Source organism: Oculina patagonica, chromosome 1 (genome assembly GCF_052425735.1).
Source record: "Oculina patagonica isolate OP01 chromosome 1, crgOcupat, whole genome shotgun sequence".
In the NCBI taxonomy this organism is placed as follows: Eukaryota; Metazoa; Cnidaria; class Anthozoa; order Scleractinia; family Oculinidae; genus Oculina; species Oculina patagonica.
The window spans coordinates 12818431-12834425 of record NC_135758.1 but is presented as its reverse complement, the minus strand read 5'-3'; the positions used below and the strand labels follow the sequence as shown (position 1 = coordinate 12834425).

The window sequence follows — 15995 nt, the reverse complement described above, 5'->3', positions numbered from 1 at the left end:
TGGCAAGGTATCCAAGACCAAATCAAAGCCAATCAAGATATTATGCTAACACAACTGAAAGGTGGTGAGCAAGAAAGACACCAATCAGGACAATGTTAAGCACGCGTAAACAAAATTGCATGCGAAATTTGGAGCAGTTTTGACAGTGTTAAATTCGAAGTGTCATTCTTTCTTGCCACTTTTTAACTGGCTGTGAATAACACACTTTAGATGTTTGTGTCTTGTATTCATATTACTGCTTTACCTTTTTAACTTCAATGCCCAGTTTAACTGTGTGAAGTACATAACTGCCTTGTTACATGTAATACATTCCTGTTGAATCATGGCTCTAAGTGAATTTATACTCCTTACCAATCTTTACAGGTTATGGAATTCCTACTTGCTACACAGGAGTTAAGTGAAATGAACTATCCAGCAGACACTGTAGAAGTTGCCCTTGTTTACACTGACACAGAGAAAGCTAAGGTATATTTTGTTATAAACAGACCCTATTAATTAACCTGGACCAGCTGTATTGAGTTGATTTCATTTAACGTGAACTAGGTAAGGTAAAGTCTGTGTCCGAGCCTAAGTGGCCCATACAGCCGGAGCTTATCCCGGTTTCCATAGCATTAAGCAACTAGAAGTATTGCCACTCCCCCTGGATGGGATGCTAGTCCATCACAGGGTTATAAATCCCCAGCAGTAAATTCGCCAGTACCCATTTATAACCTGGGTGGAGAGAGGCACTGTGAGAGTAAAGTGTCTTGCCCAAGAACACAATGCAGTGCCCCAGCCAGGTCTCAAACCCAGGCCGTTCGACTCAGAGCCGAGTGCGCTAACCATTAAGCCACCGCGCCTCCCTAACGTGAACTAGTCTTGTATATATTTGTTCTTGGAGAAGTAAACAATTACTTTCAATCAATCAGGATGATGTGCTGGTATGTTGTAGACAGACTGCATGAAAAAACAAACACCAACGTTCTGCTCACTGGCTTTTATTTCAATGGTCACATGCTATTCACAGGCTTTAACGTTGTGGGCAGTGCAGTTGCCTAATGGTTGGACTGGACTCTGGATCAAGTGGCCTGGGTTCATGCCCTGGTCAGGGTCTGCGGCTGGTCTAGCTATTGCAGGGTAGCCCTTAGCGTTTACTTTTCCAGTACCTAAGTGGAGAGAGGCACTATGAGATTGAAATGATTTGCTTTAGAACACAACACACTGACACCAGCTAAGGCTCCAGTCTGGACCTGCACTTGATGGAGAGTTGAATGTGCAAGTCGTTATCTCTCTGTGTGCCCACTTTGTAGGACTTGTAAATAAAATGCTTATACATGCTGTAAGTAGGACTTGATGATTTACCCACTTAATTATGCCTTATGTTTGCAGGCAGTAGAATTCCTTGAACTGGTGAAAAAATTTAAGGAATATGGCTTCAAGGAGAACAATATAATGGATTGTCTTCAGGCTGCTAATAATGATGGGGAAAAGGCTCTGGAATACCTTATGACTCTTTCATCTACATAGCAACTTTGTGGAATTTAAAAGAGCGACTAAATTTTATGTAAGTATATTTTATGTATCTGATAAATGACAATGGGCTGGTTTGTGCAGCAATGTTGATATACCGGTAACTATAAATTGATGAAGATTTGAAATGGATCATTTCTTTCAACTACGGTGTTACAGGGACAGTGTCACCATGGTTGGTTCAGAGGTTATTTTTTGATCACTGAGTGCACCCTCATAATTCAGTCAAAGTTTACACAAAAACTTAGGAGACTTCTTGTGACACTTTCCCTTACAGAATAAATGTAAAACGAGATCATTGCTGGAAAAAAGTCGGCTTTCAGGGTTGGAAATTTGAACCCATGTCCCTTGTGATCGTGGGGCAAATGCTGTATCACTGAGCTATGATGCCACTGGTCAATTGTAGTTTTGTTAATTTTTTCTGTGATGTTTATAGGTTCTGTTGAAATTATGCAACTTGGGAATCCTTTGAGCAGGAATGTTTGAGGAATAAATCGTTTAACCCCTGGGACTGTTTGATTTCTCTGAATAATCAAGTTTGTTATATAGAGTCTTTCGTCTGTTTGTTTGTTTGTTTGTTCTTTTATTAAGTCCTTTTGTACCATATATTCCCATTTTGTTTTGTCCCATCTTTCTAAAAAGACATTCATACACTCACCCACTTACCTCCCCCCTCACTCATCCACTCACCTACCCCCTCACTCAGCCACCCACCCACCCACCCCCTCACTCACCCATTCGCCTACCCCCTCAATCAACCACTCACCTCCCCCGTCACTCAACCACTCACCAACCCCCTAACACACCCACCCACCTACCTCTCATTCACCCATTCACCTACCCCTCCTCACTTACCCACCCACCTACTCCCTTACTCACCCACTTGCCTGCTCAATTTCATTCCACAATCAGACTAATTAGTAATACCAATATGTCACTTTTTTCTTCAGGTCCATTTCTTCTCTGCTCCTGTTGACAAACTACCTGAGTTTGTAGTGGAACCTTGCAATTGGCTGCCTGGTGGCTTATAAATATTAGGTTTAAATCTAAATATCAAGTCAAAATTCTAATAGAATTTAAAATGATGGTAATCAGATGCATATTAACTTTATGTTAGAGAATGTAGTACAAATTTATTGTATGACCCGTGTAATATGTCACTGGTCTGAACTGGTCCTTTGGTACACTTTATGACTACACTGCATAAGTGAAACGTGCAGTGTGTGGATTAGTGATGTCTTAGGCATGGAACCAACTGTACTGTACAGTAAAAATAGTAACTTGAATTGACCCCGACACAAGACTAAATTGTCATGTTTTGCCAGTTATTAGTGATTAAATCACCTCCATAACTAGTTTACAAAGCCAGTCATTACCCCACTTTTATTTTTATTAATAGGTAATACACGCAAAAGGAATTGTTAATAGCTGAATTATTTGTTGACGAGACATTAATGGAAAAGTTTTTATTTTATTTTTAAGATAGACCACACAGCAACCACTTCATAGTTGTAAAAATAACGTGGTTTCGACATTGATTAAATAAACATTGCAGATAAACAAGGAAATAATATGACAAAACAAAGTTTATGTTGTTCTCGATTACATTAGTCAACTGCGATTACATTAGCCATCCCCCCCTGGAACAACACTCTATAATACCGACTTTATACTTACTTGGGCTCCAGGTGGGACATTGACAACCTGTCGCCAGCGAACTCGAGTTTGGGTTTTTCGTTCTACTTCCTCCTAGGTTCATCCCATCAGCTTAGTTTCCACATAAATGGTGAGTCGCCAGCTGTTTGTATCGTTACACCCCTATAATTTCGCCATATTGAATTTGAAAACAAGTTCACATTCCCACTTCCAAATTCGCTGTGTGTGCACTGAACAACCGCCTTGTCGCAGCGACCTGTTTTGAAGCACTACACACCGAGCGACTTGTCGCAGAGACCTGTCGCTGCGAATTGTCGCCTAGTATGACCCGACCTTAACGCAGTAACAGAAAGTTAAATACACTAATACTGTCAAGTCGCAGACAGAAAGTGTGTAAAAATACCATAAGATCAAATATGTATTCGTTATGTTCCGCCGCAAGGGAAAATTCCCAACTTGAGTTTTTCTCATGCTCCACGCAGCTTGGCTACCTTATTGGAAGCTCCGCTGCTGGAACAAAGCACACGCTTGCGAAATCCCGCAGCTACACAGGCTATGAAATTCCAAATTTGGGCAAACCTGCCTATCAAAACACATTTGCCATAGCAATATCGAAAACCATTGACAAATATACTGCAGTTGAAACAATATAATAAAGAACTGTTTTCCGAGGGCTTAAAAAAAACAAGTAACGAAGTATATTTAGACATCACAGCAAGTCTTTGGTGAGGCCCTGCCAGGGTAAATTCCGACAAGCGACATCGCCCAAAGAGTAGCGACAGCACATAAAATAAAATCGCGTCAAACGATAACTCTTTTGGAAAAATTTAAATTCCGACAAGGACAAGCAATTTTCCTTCAATTTTACTACGGACAGCGACGCGAAGTTTGATACAACAGCGACACGGCACGACACGGCACAAATTAAGACAAGCGACACAGGAAACCCCCCCCCTCCTCCCCCTGGCAGGGCCTCCTTGGTGACACTTCTTGTTCAATAATTTCCAAGAATCATCATCATGGAACAACAACGATTTTCATTGGTGAAAAATCGGCACGTGACTTGTGCCCAACCTTCCTCTACGTCCAGTGTTTGATTAATGCGATCCCCACAGCTGTAAACAACACGCAAAGAAGTTCGAAGGATCGCTTTCTTGGCTTTCGGCGTTTATAGTTTTCAGGTAAGCAAGCAAAACGTATGTGTTTTAGGATGCATCTAGGACCGAGTCAGACACATTGCTCGTATTAGGATTTGGAACCGTTGCAAAGAAAGGGTCTTTTGGCCAAAAAGGCAACCGGAAGTTAAAATTCGTGTTTATGACAGCGCTTTCACTTTCACCAATGAGTTTGAACGCAATCGCTTTAGAATGTAAAAACCCTGGCGTTTTTAACGAAAGGTCGATTTCGCCTGTGAGAAAGCTCACAAGTTTTTGGTTTACATCAGTTTCACGAACAGTTTCTGACCATTTTGGTTACCAAAAAGCCCCAAGTTTCGTTCGGTCAAGGAAGTTAGTTTTTGGCTTAAATCCCCGTTATAAGGTATTAATCTGATCAATATTATCCTCTATGTTAATCCTAAGGTTTATCTTATTTTATTTTTTATTTTTTTCGATGAAAACCTCCACTAAACCTTACTGAAAGCAAATTATAAGTATCGCTAGGTGATGTTGGTCTAACTCGGATTTTTCATGTTTGAAGGACACAGCGCCCTATCAAGTCCTCAAATACACTTTCTTGTGGATTGCAAAAAATCTATGGGCTTAATTGAAAACAGTAAATGTTGGACTATAGATCATACCACTCTCGGGATCAGCAATAAGCAAGATCTTATTTACAAAGCAGCCATTTCGCAGTTGTTTGAAATAGTTCCCAGAAAGGAATAATGAATAATAAATAGTTCCGAGAAAAGAATTTTAAGTTTCTGCATCAATCTTTGTGAATAGAAACGAAATGATAAATAACGAATACCCTGTTTGAAAATGAAAAGGAATATCGAATAAAGACTATGTTTTTAACAGGGGATATTTTTTTCGGATTCATAATTTTTTCCGAATTTATCGAATTTAGGGTATTCGGATTCTCAACCGTTAACACACATCCCTTTATTAGGGAACGATCCGGGCGTTGCTCGGTCAACATGAACAAAATACCACTCAAAATAAGGTCCAGAAGGAATCAAGATGCCACAAAAAACGTTAGATGGATAGGTAATAAAATGGAGCTACTGTTAAGAGTGTTGCATTCGTACAGCTTCAAAAACGATTTCCAAGGATTGGAGGAGAAAAGCGTTATGCACCTATCAATGTAAATCCCGCGGGGGGGTGCGGGCCAGGGGTGGGGATTTGACAAAAAAGTAAAAAGAGTCTCCGAGGGTGGGAAAAATTTTTGTTCATACCTAGAGACCCACCCAGGGGCAGTTCAAACACATACTTTCCACATACCTTTACTGATTTTCTTCATCCCTCGGTATTCATATTGAAAAGTCCGACGTCTTAGATTTCCCTTAGGATTCCTACTCCAAATGTACTTGAAAGTAAAATATTCTTTCGCTATTTTATGACTTGGCGTTAAAAGTGGCAGATAAATGCCGATGATCAGATCGTCTGCATGAAGCATATGATTTCCAAGCCACGAGAGGAAGAACTTGGTATCGCGTCTGAGATTGGTCCGGCGCTTCCCGGTCAAAGTCTGTCCCAACCCCCGGGACGCGACTCGCAGTCAAATGCCCGACAGAGGGGATCTTCTTGTTGTCATCCCGTGCCTTTCCCGCCTCCCCCCGCGGGATTACATTGATAGGTGCATTAAATGTACTTTAGAGGGTATTAGAAAAGATTTCGTAGATTCATATCGACAAGAAGATGGAGAAAAGTCACTATCGCAAGCGTATAAATATTTGGATTCATTGCAAGAGCGTTACACGACAAAACATTGCGGATTCAACAATATTCGGATACAAAGTATGATCTTTGGATTGCGGATTCAATATCTTCGGAGACGCCACTAAACCGGGACATTTCGGGTTCGCCCACCTACGTGTAAACGGCAAAACGAATCCGGTAACAAAACATCCCGGATTTTTTACGAATCCGAAAAATTTACCCTAGTGTAAACGCAGTCAAAGTATTTTGCCTAATAGAAGGCACGGCCTTCAGTACTTATTTTCAAACGCGATCGGCAGGTGTGATCAACACTCAAAGAAGTTCGAAGCATCGGTTTCTTGGCTTTTGGCGTTTATAGGTTTGATGCATCCTATGTGTAAAGGATGCAGCTGAGAGCGACTTAGACACATTGCTGGTATAGGTATAGGCAACCGTTGGAAAGAAAGGTTTTTTTTGGCTAAAAAAGCAACCGAAAGTTAACCGAATTCATGTTTATGGTAGCGCTGTCACTTTCACCGATGAGTTTCAAAGCAATCACTTTAGAATTTAAAACCCTGGCGATTTTGAGGAAAGGGTGATTTTATTTGAAAGCTCACAAGTATTTGGTTTACAACAGTTTCAACGCACAGTTTTTGACCATTGTGGTTATCAAAAAGCCTCAAGTTTCGTTCGGTCAAGTAAGTTTTAAATTCCCGCTATAAGGTATTACATGTAATCTGATCAATATTATCTTCTATGTTGATCCGAAGGTTTATTTTTTATAGGCGTCTTGACGAAAACTTGCACTAAGTGGTGTTCGTCTAACTCGGTTTTTGTAAGTTTTAAGTTTGAAGGGCATAGCGCCTTTTCAGGTCCTCAAATCCTCTTTCTTGTTGATTGGAAAAAAGCTTCAGGCTTCAATATAAATGTTGGACTATAGCAAGTGTAAGCAAGATGTTATTTTGAAATCAGCCCAGGGGCAGCCATTTCGCATTTGTGTGAAATAGTTCCCAGAAATGAATAATGAATGGTGAATATATATATTTCCGAGAAAAGGATTTAATGTTTCCGCATCAATCTTTGTGGAAAAATAACTATTATTCCAAAACAACGGTAGGGTGTCCGATAACAAAGAAATAGGTCTTGAAGCGAATGAAAACAGACAAATTTAAGGGATGAGATGGCAAGTTGCAATTGGAAAGTGTGTAAACATACCACTAGAACACACATATCTTCTCTCTGTTCCGCCGCAAGGAAAAATTCCCATTCTCCTCGCAGCTTGGCCGTACCTTCTTAGACGCTCCGCTGCTGCAGCAAAGCACTCGCACGAAATTCTGCAGCTACACAAGCTATGAAATTCCAAATCTGGGCAAATCTGATTGTCAAAACACATTTGCCCCAACATCGAAAACCGTTGACAAATATACTGCAGTTGAAACAATACAATGAAGAACTGTTTTCCGAGGGCTTAAAAAAGCATCATGCTAGGAAGTATATTTAGACGTAACAGTAAGTCCTTGGTGACACGTCACACCTCCTGTTCAAGAATTTCCAGGAATCGTGATCATGGAACAACGACAAATTTCATTGGTGAAAAATCGGCACGTGACTTGACCCCAACCTTCCTCGGCGTCCAGTGTTTAATTAATGCAATTCGGGCAGGTGTGATCAATACGCAAAGAAGTTTGAAGGTTCGCTTTCTTGGCTTTTGGCGTTTAGAAATATCAGGCAAGCAAGTGAAACGTGTGTGTAAAGGATGCATCTAAGAGCGACTCAGACGCATTGCTCCTATTAGGATTTGGAGTCGTTGCAAAGAAAGGGGTATTTTGGCCATAAGAGCAACCGGAAGTTAAAATTCGTGTTTATGGCTCTCACTTTCACCGATGAGTTTAAAATCAATCGCTTTAGAACTAAAAACCCTGGCGATTTTGAGGAAAGATCGAGTTCGTCTGTGAAGCTCACAAGCATTTGGTTTACACTCGTTTAACGCAAAGTTTCGTTTCTGACCATTATGGGCCAAATTGGATACCAAAAAGTCCGAAGTTTCTTTCGGTCAACGAAGTAAAATTCGGGCTTTAAATTTGCAATGAAATTTGCCGCTTTTTAAAGCAGCGAATTTCAGATTAACATATTATCTTCTATGTTGATTCGAAGGTTTATTTGTGGCATCTTAATGAAAACCTGCACTAAGCTTTACAAGTTATTACTCGATGTTATCATATCATCATAGGCACAGCGCCTTATGATCTCTTATCAAATCCTCAAATACACTTTCTTGTGGATTGCAAAATAGCTATAGACTTATTTGAAACTACTAAATGTTGGACTATATAGATCGTACCGCTCCCATTTTCAGCAATAAGCAAGATCTTATTTACAAATCAACCATTTCGCAGTTGTTTGAAATAGTTCCCAGAAAGGAATAATGAATAATGATTAGTTCTGAGAAAAGGAATAATGAACAAAACAAAAGGAATAATGACTTTAAGACTACGTTTACAGCAGGGGATATTTTATCGGATTCATAGATGTTAGAAGAAGAATATTAGAAGATTAAAAGGATATTTGGATTCTCAACCGTTTACACACATCGAAACTATGGGGGCTTTGATTTTGTAACGATCTGTTGCTCGGTAAACATCAGGGGGGAGGGAAGAAACTTCCTTTGTTACACGACTAAAAAATGAGGCATAGCGGTGCCGGGCAACCAAGTGTGCGTAGTGGCTATCAAATGGCTGCTAAGGGATTGGTGAATAGCTTGACAAAGTTCATTGTTAATTCGCATGTTTCGGTCTTTACCGTGCACAAAACACACAATTCATATTTACATTTTGTTTGAAGTTTGCCGGACTTCAAAACAACAAACAGTGATAATGGTGACCAGTCTGGCAAAAGTAAGCCTTGCGAATTATACTAATTAAAAATACCAGTGATTCTGAAATGATTTACCCTTTTTTGGTTCTTAAATGTCAACCGTGACAAATGCTTCGCTTGTTATTCCACGCCGCCAAAACATTATCAGTGACGTCAGGTGAGAAATCTGGCTGAAAATGCAGAAAACATCTCAGCGGCGTGAAACATCAAACACAAAAACCGCCACTAGTCGCATTTCACACACATGCAGTTGGGTGATGTCTTTCTTACCAAAAGCTTGATTAATACATACTTGCACCGTTTTCAGGCACCACTTTGCCGTCAAAGAAAATTGCCGACTTTCTTCTCCTGGTCAAAATAAACAAAATATCGTCCAAAACGAGGTCCAACACGGATCAAGATGCCACAGAAAGCGTTAGTTGGACAGATGATGAAGTAGAGCTATTGTTAAGAGTGGTGCGTCGTTCGTACAGTTGCAAAACAAGGCTGAAGTTTAATGATAGGAAAGCTTTGAAAGAACGAGTGCGACGGTATTAGAAAAGATTTTACCCTCCGAGAATAATGAGCGCTTAAAATCTCTTTCAAAGCTTTAAAAGACTTATCTTTCGGCCTCTTTCAGGGGCCAGCATATTGCGAAGAATTCCACAGGCAGGTTCCGCTTCGATCAAAAAGCAGAAATGTTGAGCCTCGTGAACTATCTCGACGTAAATCACTGCATAATACGCTTTTCCTTCTATATATTTTCTCACTAACCCACCAAAGCCATTTTAGCATCTTCGCCGCCAAAGTTGTAATATTCGGAGCTCGAAAACAAAAAAAAGGAAGCTCACGACCCGTCACGACACGGCTACAATTTGCTCAGGTTTAAATCCACTGTGCATGCCTAAGAGATAATGATGTAACTCCTTTTTAATGAAAGGGCCTGTACCAAAGGATAGGACACCTCTTGTTTATTTTTTTTAATAAAAACGTTCAGATGGTACCTCCACTGTTGTAAAAAAAAAAACGTGTCGGTTTCCAAGGATTTGTTCTTGAAAATGAAGCACTAAATTATTATCACATGCAAAATTGGTCAATTTTAGGCGGACAAAATGGCTCAATAATGACTGGGGGAAGCCCTTCAATTTTTCTTGTGGGAAACCTTGCCATGGTTGGGTATAACAGTTTCAATAGCCTATGTTCGATACATCAAAATTCTAACAGAACTCAGAGGCTTTCTGGCTAAAATGCTAATTTTTAAATATTTCTTTGTCTGTTAATTCTTTCTGCTAACTTCCACAAGAGTGTTGAAAAAAAAAAAAAAAATTGGTCAGAAAGCCTTAATGCCATGGTTGAATTTTGATATATTGAACATAGGCTACATAATTATAAGCAACATGATGTAATCTTAATAATGGTTCGTGTAAGAACTAGGCAAAAGAACGATAGGCTAGTGAAATAGCGTCAGTTAGGCTTCAGGTGCAAATTTCCCAGATTAAACTAAATCAGAACGACCTGATTGTGCCATGCGCGAAAAGCGCGAATTTTGAATTTAGTATTCAAACAACATTTTATTTTGGCTACCCATTAAATACATTCAAAACTGTAACATATCTCAAACATGGACAATTTGTACGTGCCAAGAGGTAGAAAGTTACAAATTATGATATAAAATAACTACGGGATTAGAACAGCGATACACGAATCAGCTTGTGGAAAACATTTTACTCGGATTTCACCAAGTAACTGCCAATTTGTGATCCAAAACAGCAACAACTGACGCGGATATTGGAAACGCGCTAACGTCGCGCGAAACATCTCCAACAGCAGCAAATACATTTTAAATACAGATAACAAAAATATAGAAAATACAACAAGTCTTCTAATACATCTAATCAGTAATGCCAAAGCAATGTCCACCTGTTAAATATCCAACACTATTGCAAGTTGGAGTAGGTTCAGAAGGCTTCTCCCTCCTCCACTTTAATCGCCAGGAAACATTAACATTGCCTGTGAAGGTGTGCTCGTGCTCTCAGCCTCTCACAATGCACTGCGCCATTAAAGCGTGACATAATGTCACGACATCCGTAACACTCCCCGCCCTGTTGACCAGAAATAAAAACATAGCTACACTAATCTGGTCAACACATTGCCTTACATCATGTTAACGAAAGCAAATTAAACAACAAAACAAGTTGGAGTAGGCTCAAAAGGTCCTGCCTAGAAAAAATATTGTCATTTCGACGACAAAAATTAGGAATGTCTTATAACTAATTATCCCTGTTAATCTTATATATTGATGTTTCTTTTCAAGATAAGGAACGATGTCGACCCTGATAGGAATTCTGGTGGATGTGTCTGGCTCCATGAAAAACAGTGTTGGTGACGGGGTGGATGAGGAAGTTGGGCGTTGGGCAAGATCTATCTTCAAAGTGGTCGATGAACTGATCAGGCATGATGTCCCATCTTCAAATCAGACCTTTGCTTTGGCTTTTGGAAGTCCTTCTGATCCTGAGATTTTTGATTTGTTAACCACAGTTGATAAAGCACAAGAGGAACAATCCGTCATTGAAGATTTGAAATCAAAGAGAAGCAAGAGAGAAATAATAGATGAAGCCTTGACTATTCTTGAAACAAATGGAGCAAGTAGAGTTCGCACTTGGGGGAAAATGGAAACCTTGCTGAAAGTTGTGGAGGATACTACTGCTGCTGCAATACTTCATTTTTTGCAAAAAAGTTCTGATTTTACCAAAAGGTTTGTTGATGATTGTCTTCCTCGAGAATGTCGAGAATTATCATTATATGACTTTCGTAATATTGGTGTTGAAGGTGCATTTTTCATGACAGGAAAGGTTCCATTTGTGGGTTCCCGAATTCAAGGATGGGCCACAGAAGATTCAGTCAGAGAAGCAATAGACAAGGGTAAAAAACTTGTGACTGAGACCATAATGGCCAGTGTAAAATTAGTGGGTGTAAGCAAAGCTGCAATTAAAAGTATTCCTTATGCATCAGAAATACTGCATGCCAGTATTGGCGATCAAGAACTAACTGATAAACGGGCTGAAGAGTTGCTAAAACTGGTGGAACCCTTAATTTACGGAGGGACTCCACTCATTCAAGCTATGCACCATTCAGTGGATCTGTTTTCCTATCCAGAATTTGCAGATTATCAGAAACTTCTCTTCATTCTCTCAGATGGTCAGCCAGGTGATAAAGGCGACCCACCAATCCAACAGTTGTCTGATCTGGGAGTCACCATTGTGAGTTGTTTCATTACAGACCAACAGCTATCCGATCCTCGTCATTTGTACAGCATTCTAGATGAAAGTTGGGAAAAGCCAGCAAAGACCATGTTCAGAATGAGCTCCACCATCACTACTCAGAAGATACCACGCACCCTGTTTGTGAAGAGAGGATGGGAGATCGATATTGACAATAATGAAACCAGACTCTTCTTTCAGGTGAACCATCCGGACATTATCAAAGATGTCTGTGACATGGCCAAGAAAGGTGTCCTGAGTCAAGATGTTCTTTCAGATATCCTCTCCTCAGTTGATCTGGATATCTATATAAACCAGGCAAGTGAAGGGTTTGGTGCTAAAAGACAACATGGAGGTACCTGTTATGCAAATGCATCTGCTACTGTTCTACACCTGGCCATGAAGCGCATCATAGGGCGAGATGGTGGTTATCCAGATTTCTTTGAGTTAACAAGAAAATTGATTGCTGAATATGGAGAACACGGAGCCCCTACCATTAAAGTTCTCAAGGAAATTTGTCCAACATATCGTCTTCAATGCAAAAAGGTTGATGCTGTTGGTGCAATGAAAGCCGTCTCTGCAAAGAGACCAGTGGTTGTCAGATTTTATCTAACGGGTGCCCAGTGGGATCAGTTCTCCCAGTTCTGTGAAGAAAAGCCAAAAGGAATCCTTACAAGATCCTACCTCGATTTGAAGCATCACTCAACCAGCGACCCTGGTGGCCATGCAGTAGTTCTCACAAGTTATGACGCCGAGAGCTTTCGTCTGATGAATTCATGGGGGGATGACTGGGCAGACAAGGGGTTCTTCAGGGTGCAGAATTCTGATGTCCTTGGCCTAGAATTTGTGGACGTGTTTTGGACTGAAGACGACTTGAGTGAGAAAGAAAAGAGAGCCTACGACCGACATGGTGCTGAAGTCGCTGCCAAATTGATTAGATCACTGAAAGGAATTCAGGTGACAAAATACAAGTGTCCCTTGTGTGCTGTTGAGTCATTGGTAGTAGAATATTCTGGTCATCTGTTGAAAACCAAGTGTCCTAAATGTAGAGGAACTTTCAATGCTAATAAGGCAGGCGGTGAGTTGGCATTGAATTTGTACCTGATGTCATTGTCGCACGAGGGTATTCAGGACTAATGAAACGCGGACTCTCAAAATGCAGTAAGGAGAAAAAATTTTTTAGACTTCAACAGACTACATATAACTTAGTTTTTTGGCTATGCAGACAATATTAACTTTAGACAGCAGTCCCATTGAAATGCCAGTCAAAGCAAGATAACAAACCAACCTTGTCTCAATTGCCATTTTGTCCTATGAAAGCTGTAAAGTTGTACATCAAGCAGAAGTTGCTAGTGTGACTTGCTAAATTTAACATGAAATCGACTGGTGTGGACTGAGGTAGTATGTTGTAGGTTGTATGTCATAGCCTTAGTAGCTCTTAGTGGGTGCAGGTTGTAGTCTCGGATAAAATATCTCACAGGGGAGACTGTAGACCTTTTTTTGATGCGGCTGATAATGATTCTAGAATCTGGTTTTATGATCTGATTTGTTAGATGCTGATTGCAGTTAGCTGTTGATGAATATTGAGTCGTGGATGTTCACCTGGAGTTTTAGGTGAATCATTTGTTAGTTCTAGCAGAAGATCTTTTAGTAATATGTCCCTTTCATCCTTTAGAGAAAAAGCAACGAATTTTGTTTACTTTGGTTCAACACTACGACCAGGCAAAAAATGAAAAGGGACTACGTAGCGGCTCAAATTTGCTTGTGCATTCGGTTGCTAATAAATAATTTTATAATTGCAAAGAAAATATATAAGTTCATTGATACGTATCACAGTAAAATTGTAGCGTCCCTTTAGTTACGTTTTGAAATAAAAACGGGGTCCCAGTAATCATTAAGGGGCAGGATGACCTTTTATTTTACCTGATAATTACTTGTGATATTGGCTTTTAGAAAACTTTATAGTTGAACTGTTTACTTTTATTAGGCTTCATATATGGGAGTAGAAAAAGGGATAAAGTAAAGTGAAACATGAGAAAAAGTGTACTGCATTGACTTCAAGGAACAATTGAACAAGTGAGTTTTTCATTATAAAGTGAAACATTTTCTATAGACTTTGATTCAACTTGTTGCTATCATGTAGTGTACTAGCATATTTTCTTAACGTATGCGTGCTACTCACGTGTGAAATTACGTGCAGTAAGGATGTGCAATGCAATACCAAGGAATAACCTTAATTGCATTTGCCATCGTTTGGAATTTGTTTTTGAATGTATTAACGTATTCACGTGTTCTTATTAAAGCGCTTAGAGAAAATAAGGCACAAAAAGTCGTTGAGAAGCTTAACTAACAATGTTTTGCTAAGGTAAAACATTTTGGGGTATGCAAAAGGAAATGGGGTTAAATTTTAGTTTTAATTCTAGAGAACGGACCTCAAAGTAAAAGTCTGTCTAACAGATATTGTTGTCATGTTATTACGAATTACACCAAATTACAGTAGTATACACAGGTCATACAGGTTTTCTTGTGCACGTCAGTGTTTAGGTAATAAATTAACGAGAAATAAAGTTAAAATACCACTATGGTTGTGGAGGAAATTAGGATTATTTCTAGGACCTAGCTAGACACACAGACAATTTGCTCACAACAATAATCACCTTCAGCTTATGTTTTTTAACTATGCATTTAACTAGGAATATGCTTAATGAGATTAAGCAATCTCGCCTTTCAGTTTTAATTCAATATAGCACACGAGAATGTCATTTTCCTGAAATAATGCAACATACAGAGATAAGAAATCAGTTACACTAGACAGCATAATGATCCTTTGGTTTCGAGGTGTACACGAATACGTGGTCTTGGTGTAGATGACTAAACTCGTACTTGAGTGTTTTTAAAAGTAAGGCTTTTTATTTGGTTTCAAATTTAAAATCTTGAATGATACAACACTTGTCAAGTAAACAGTTTTCTAGCCAATATTAAATTAATGTAGGCTTTGTTGCACATTTTGTTAGTTAGATCGGAAATGGCTTATCACCTATTTTATAAATGCCCTCTCATAAACCTTTTTGGAAGGATTTTAAAAGCTTCTGTTTTGCACTTTTCGGTGAATATTTTGAAATAATTGTTCGGGATTTTTTGATAGGTAAATTGGATAAACTAAGTGATAAATAATTTTTAGTAGTGGTGTAATCCCAAATGAATGGAAATTGTTCATAGGTGGTAGATAATCATCTAGTTATAACAAAGATGAACTTATTGTACCGTTATTTTATGTATTAATAATATTATACATGTAGATTTGAATAATAATTATTATATATATTTAACGTACCGTAAAATTCTGGTTATAAGCCCCCCCCCCCCCCCCCCACCGCCTTCCCGCTTAGAAGGCCCCTGGTCGTAGGCCCATCTACCTCAAAACAAAAAAACATTCGGTTAAATGCTCCCCCGGATATAAGCCCACCTCTACTGAATGACAGTACTGACCAGGGCTAAATAAATGTTGCCTTATTATGATTTTTTAACATAAAAAACGTAATTCCCGGTGGCTGGCAGCATTTTTTATTCCGTTTATATGCCCTCCCGAAAATAAGCCGCTCAGTTTATGACCCCAACCAAAACCCCTTACGAAGTTGTATAAGACCAGGGCTTATAACTGGAATTTTATAGTATGCTGTAAAGATGCTTTTGATCTTTGTGCCCAAAAGTATATTTTAAAATAACTGAGGGGAAATAAAAATGTTGGGGAAAAAACACCTTTGTGGCCTCATCACTGGTCGTGGACTAGTAGCGCAATGTAGCCCAGTGAAAAGCTAGTATACACTTTTTCATGCATTACAGAAAACAATGAATGTGA

At 39.3% G+C, this 15995-nt stretch overlaps 2 protein-coding genes across 3 annotated transcripts in view; both read left to right on the top strand.

Moving 5' to 3' along the window:
* The window catches only part of LOC144657344 (uncharacterized), a 26133-nt gene extending 23028 nt beyond the window's left edge, over positions 1–3105 (top strand). The window contains exons 6-8 of the mRNA XM_078517689.1: positions 364–465; positions 1369–1543; positions 2460–3105. Of these exons, the coding sequence (XP_078373815.1) occupies positions 364–465; positions 1369–1506 (240 nt within the window). The 3' untranslated portion in view covers positions 1507–1543; positions 2460–3105. The remainder of the gene's footprint in view (positions 1–363; positions 466–1368; positions 1544–2459) is intronic.
* The window catches only part of LOC144657320 (uncharacterized), a 25633-nt gene extending 9638 nt beyond the window's left edge, over positions 1–15995 (top strand). Inside the window, exons 1-2 of one of the 2 annotated variants that reach the window (XM_078517661.1) lie at positions 4276–4346; positions 11191–15995. In XM_078517661.1, coding sequence (XP_078373787.1) covers positions 11201–13273 — 2073 coding nt within the window. In that variant the 5' untranslated portion in view covers positions 4276–4346; positions 11191–11200 and the 3' untranslated portion in view covers positions 13274–15995. Of the gene's footprint in view, positions 1–4275; positions 4347–11190 lie in introns of those variants that run through there. The other variant, XM_078517667.1, reaches the window with a different exon arrangement.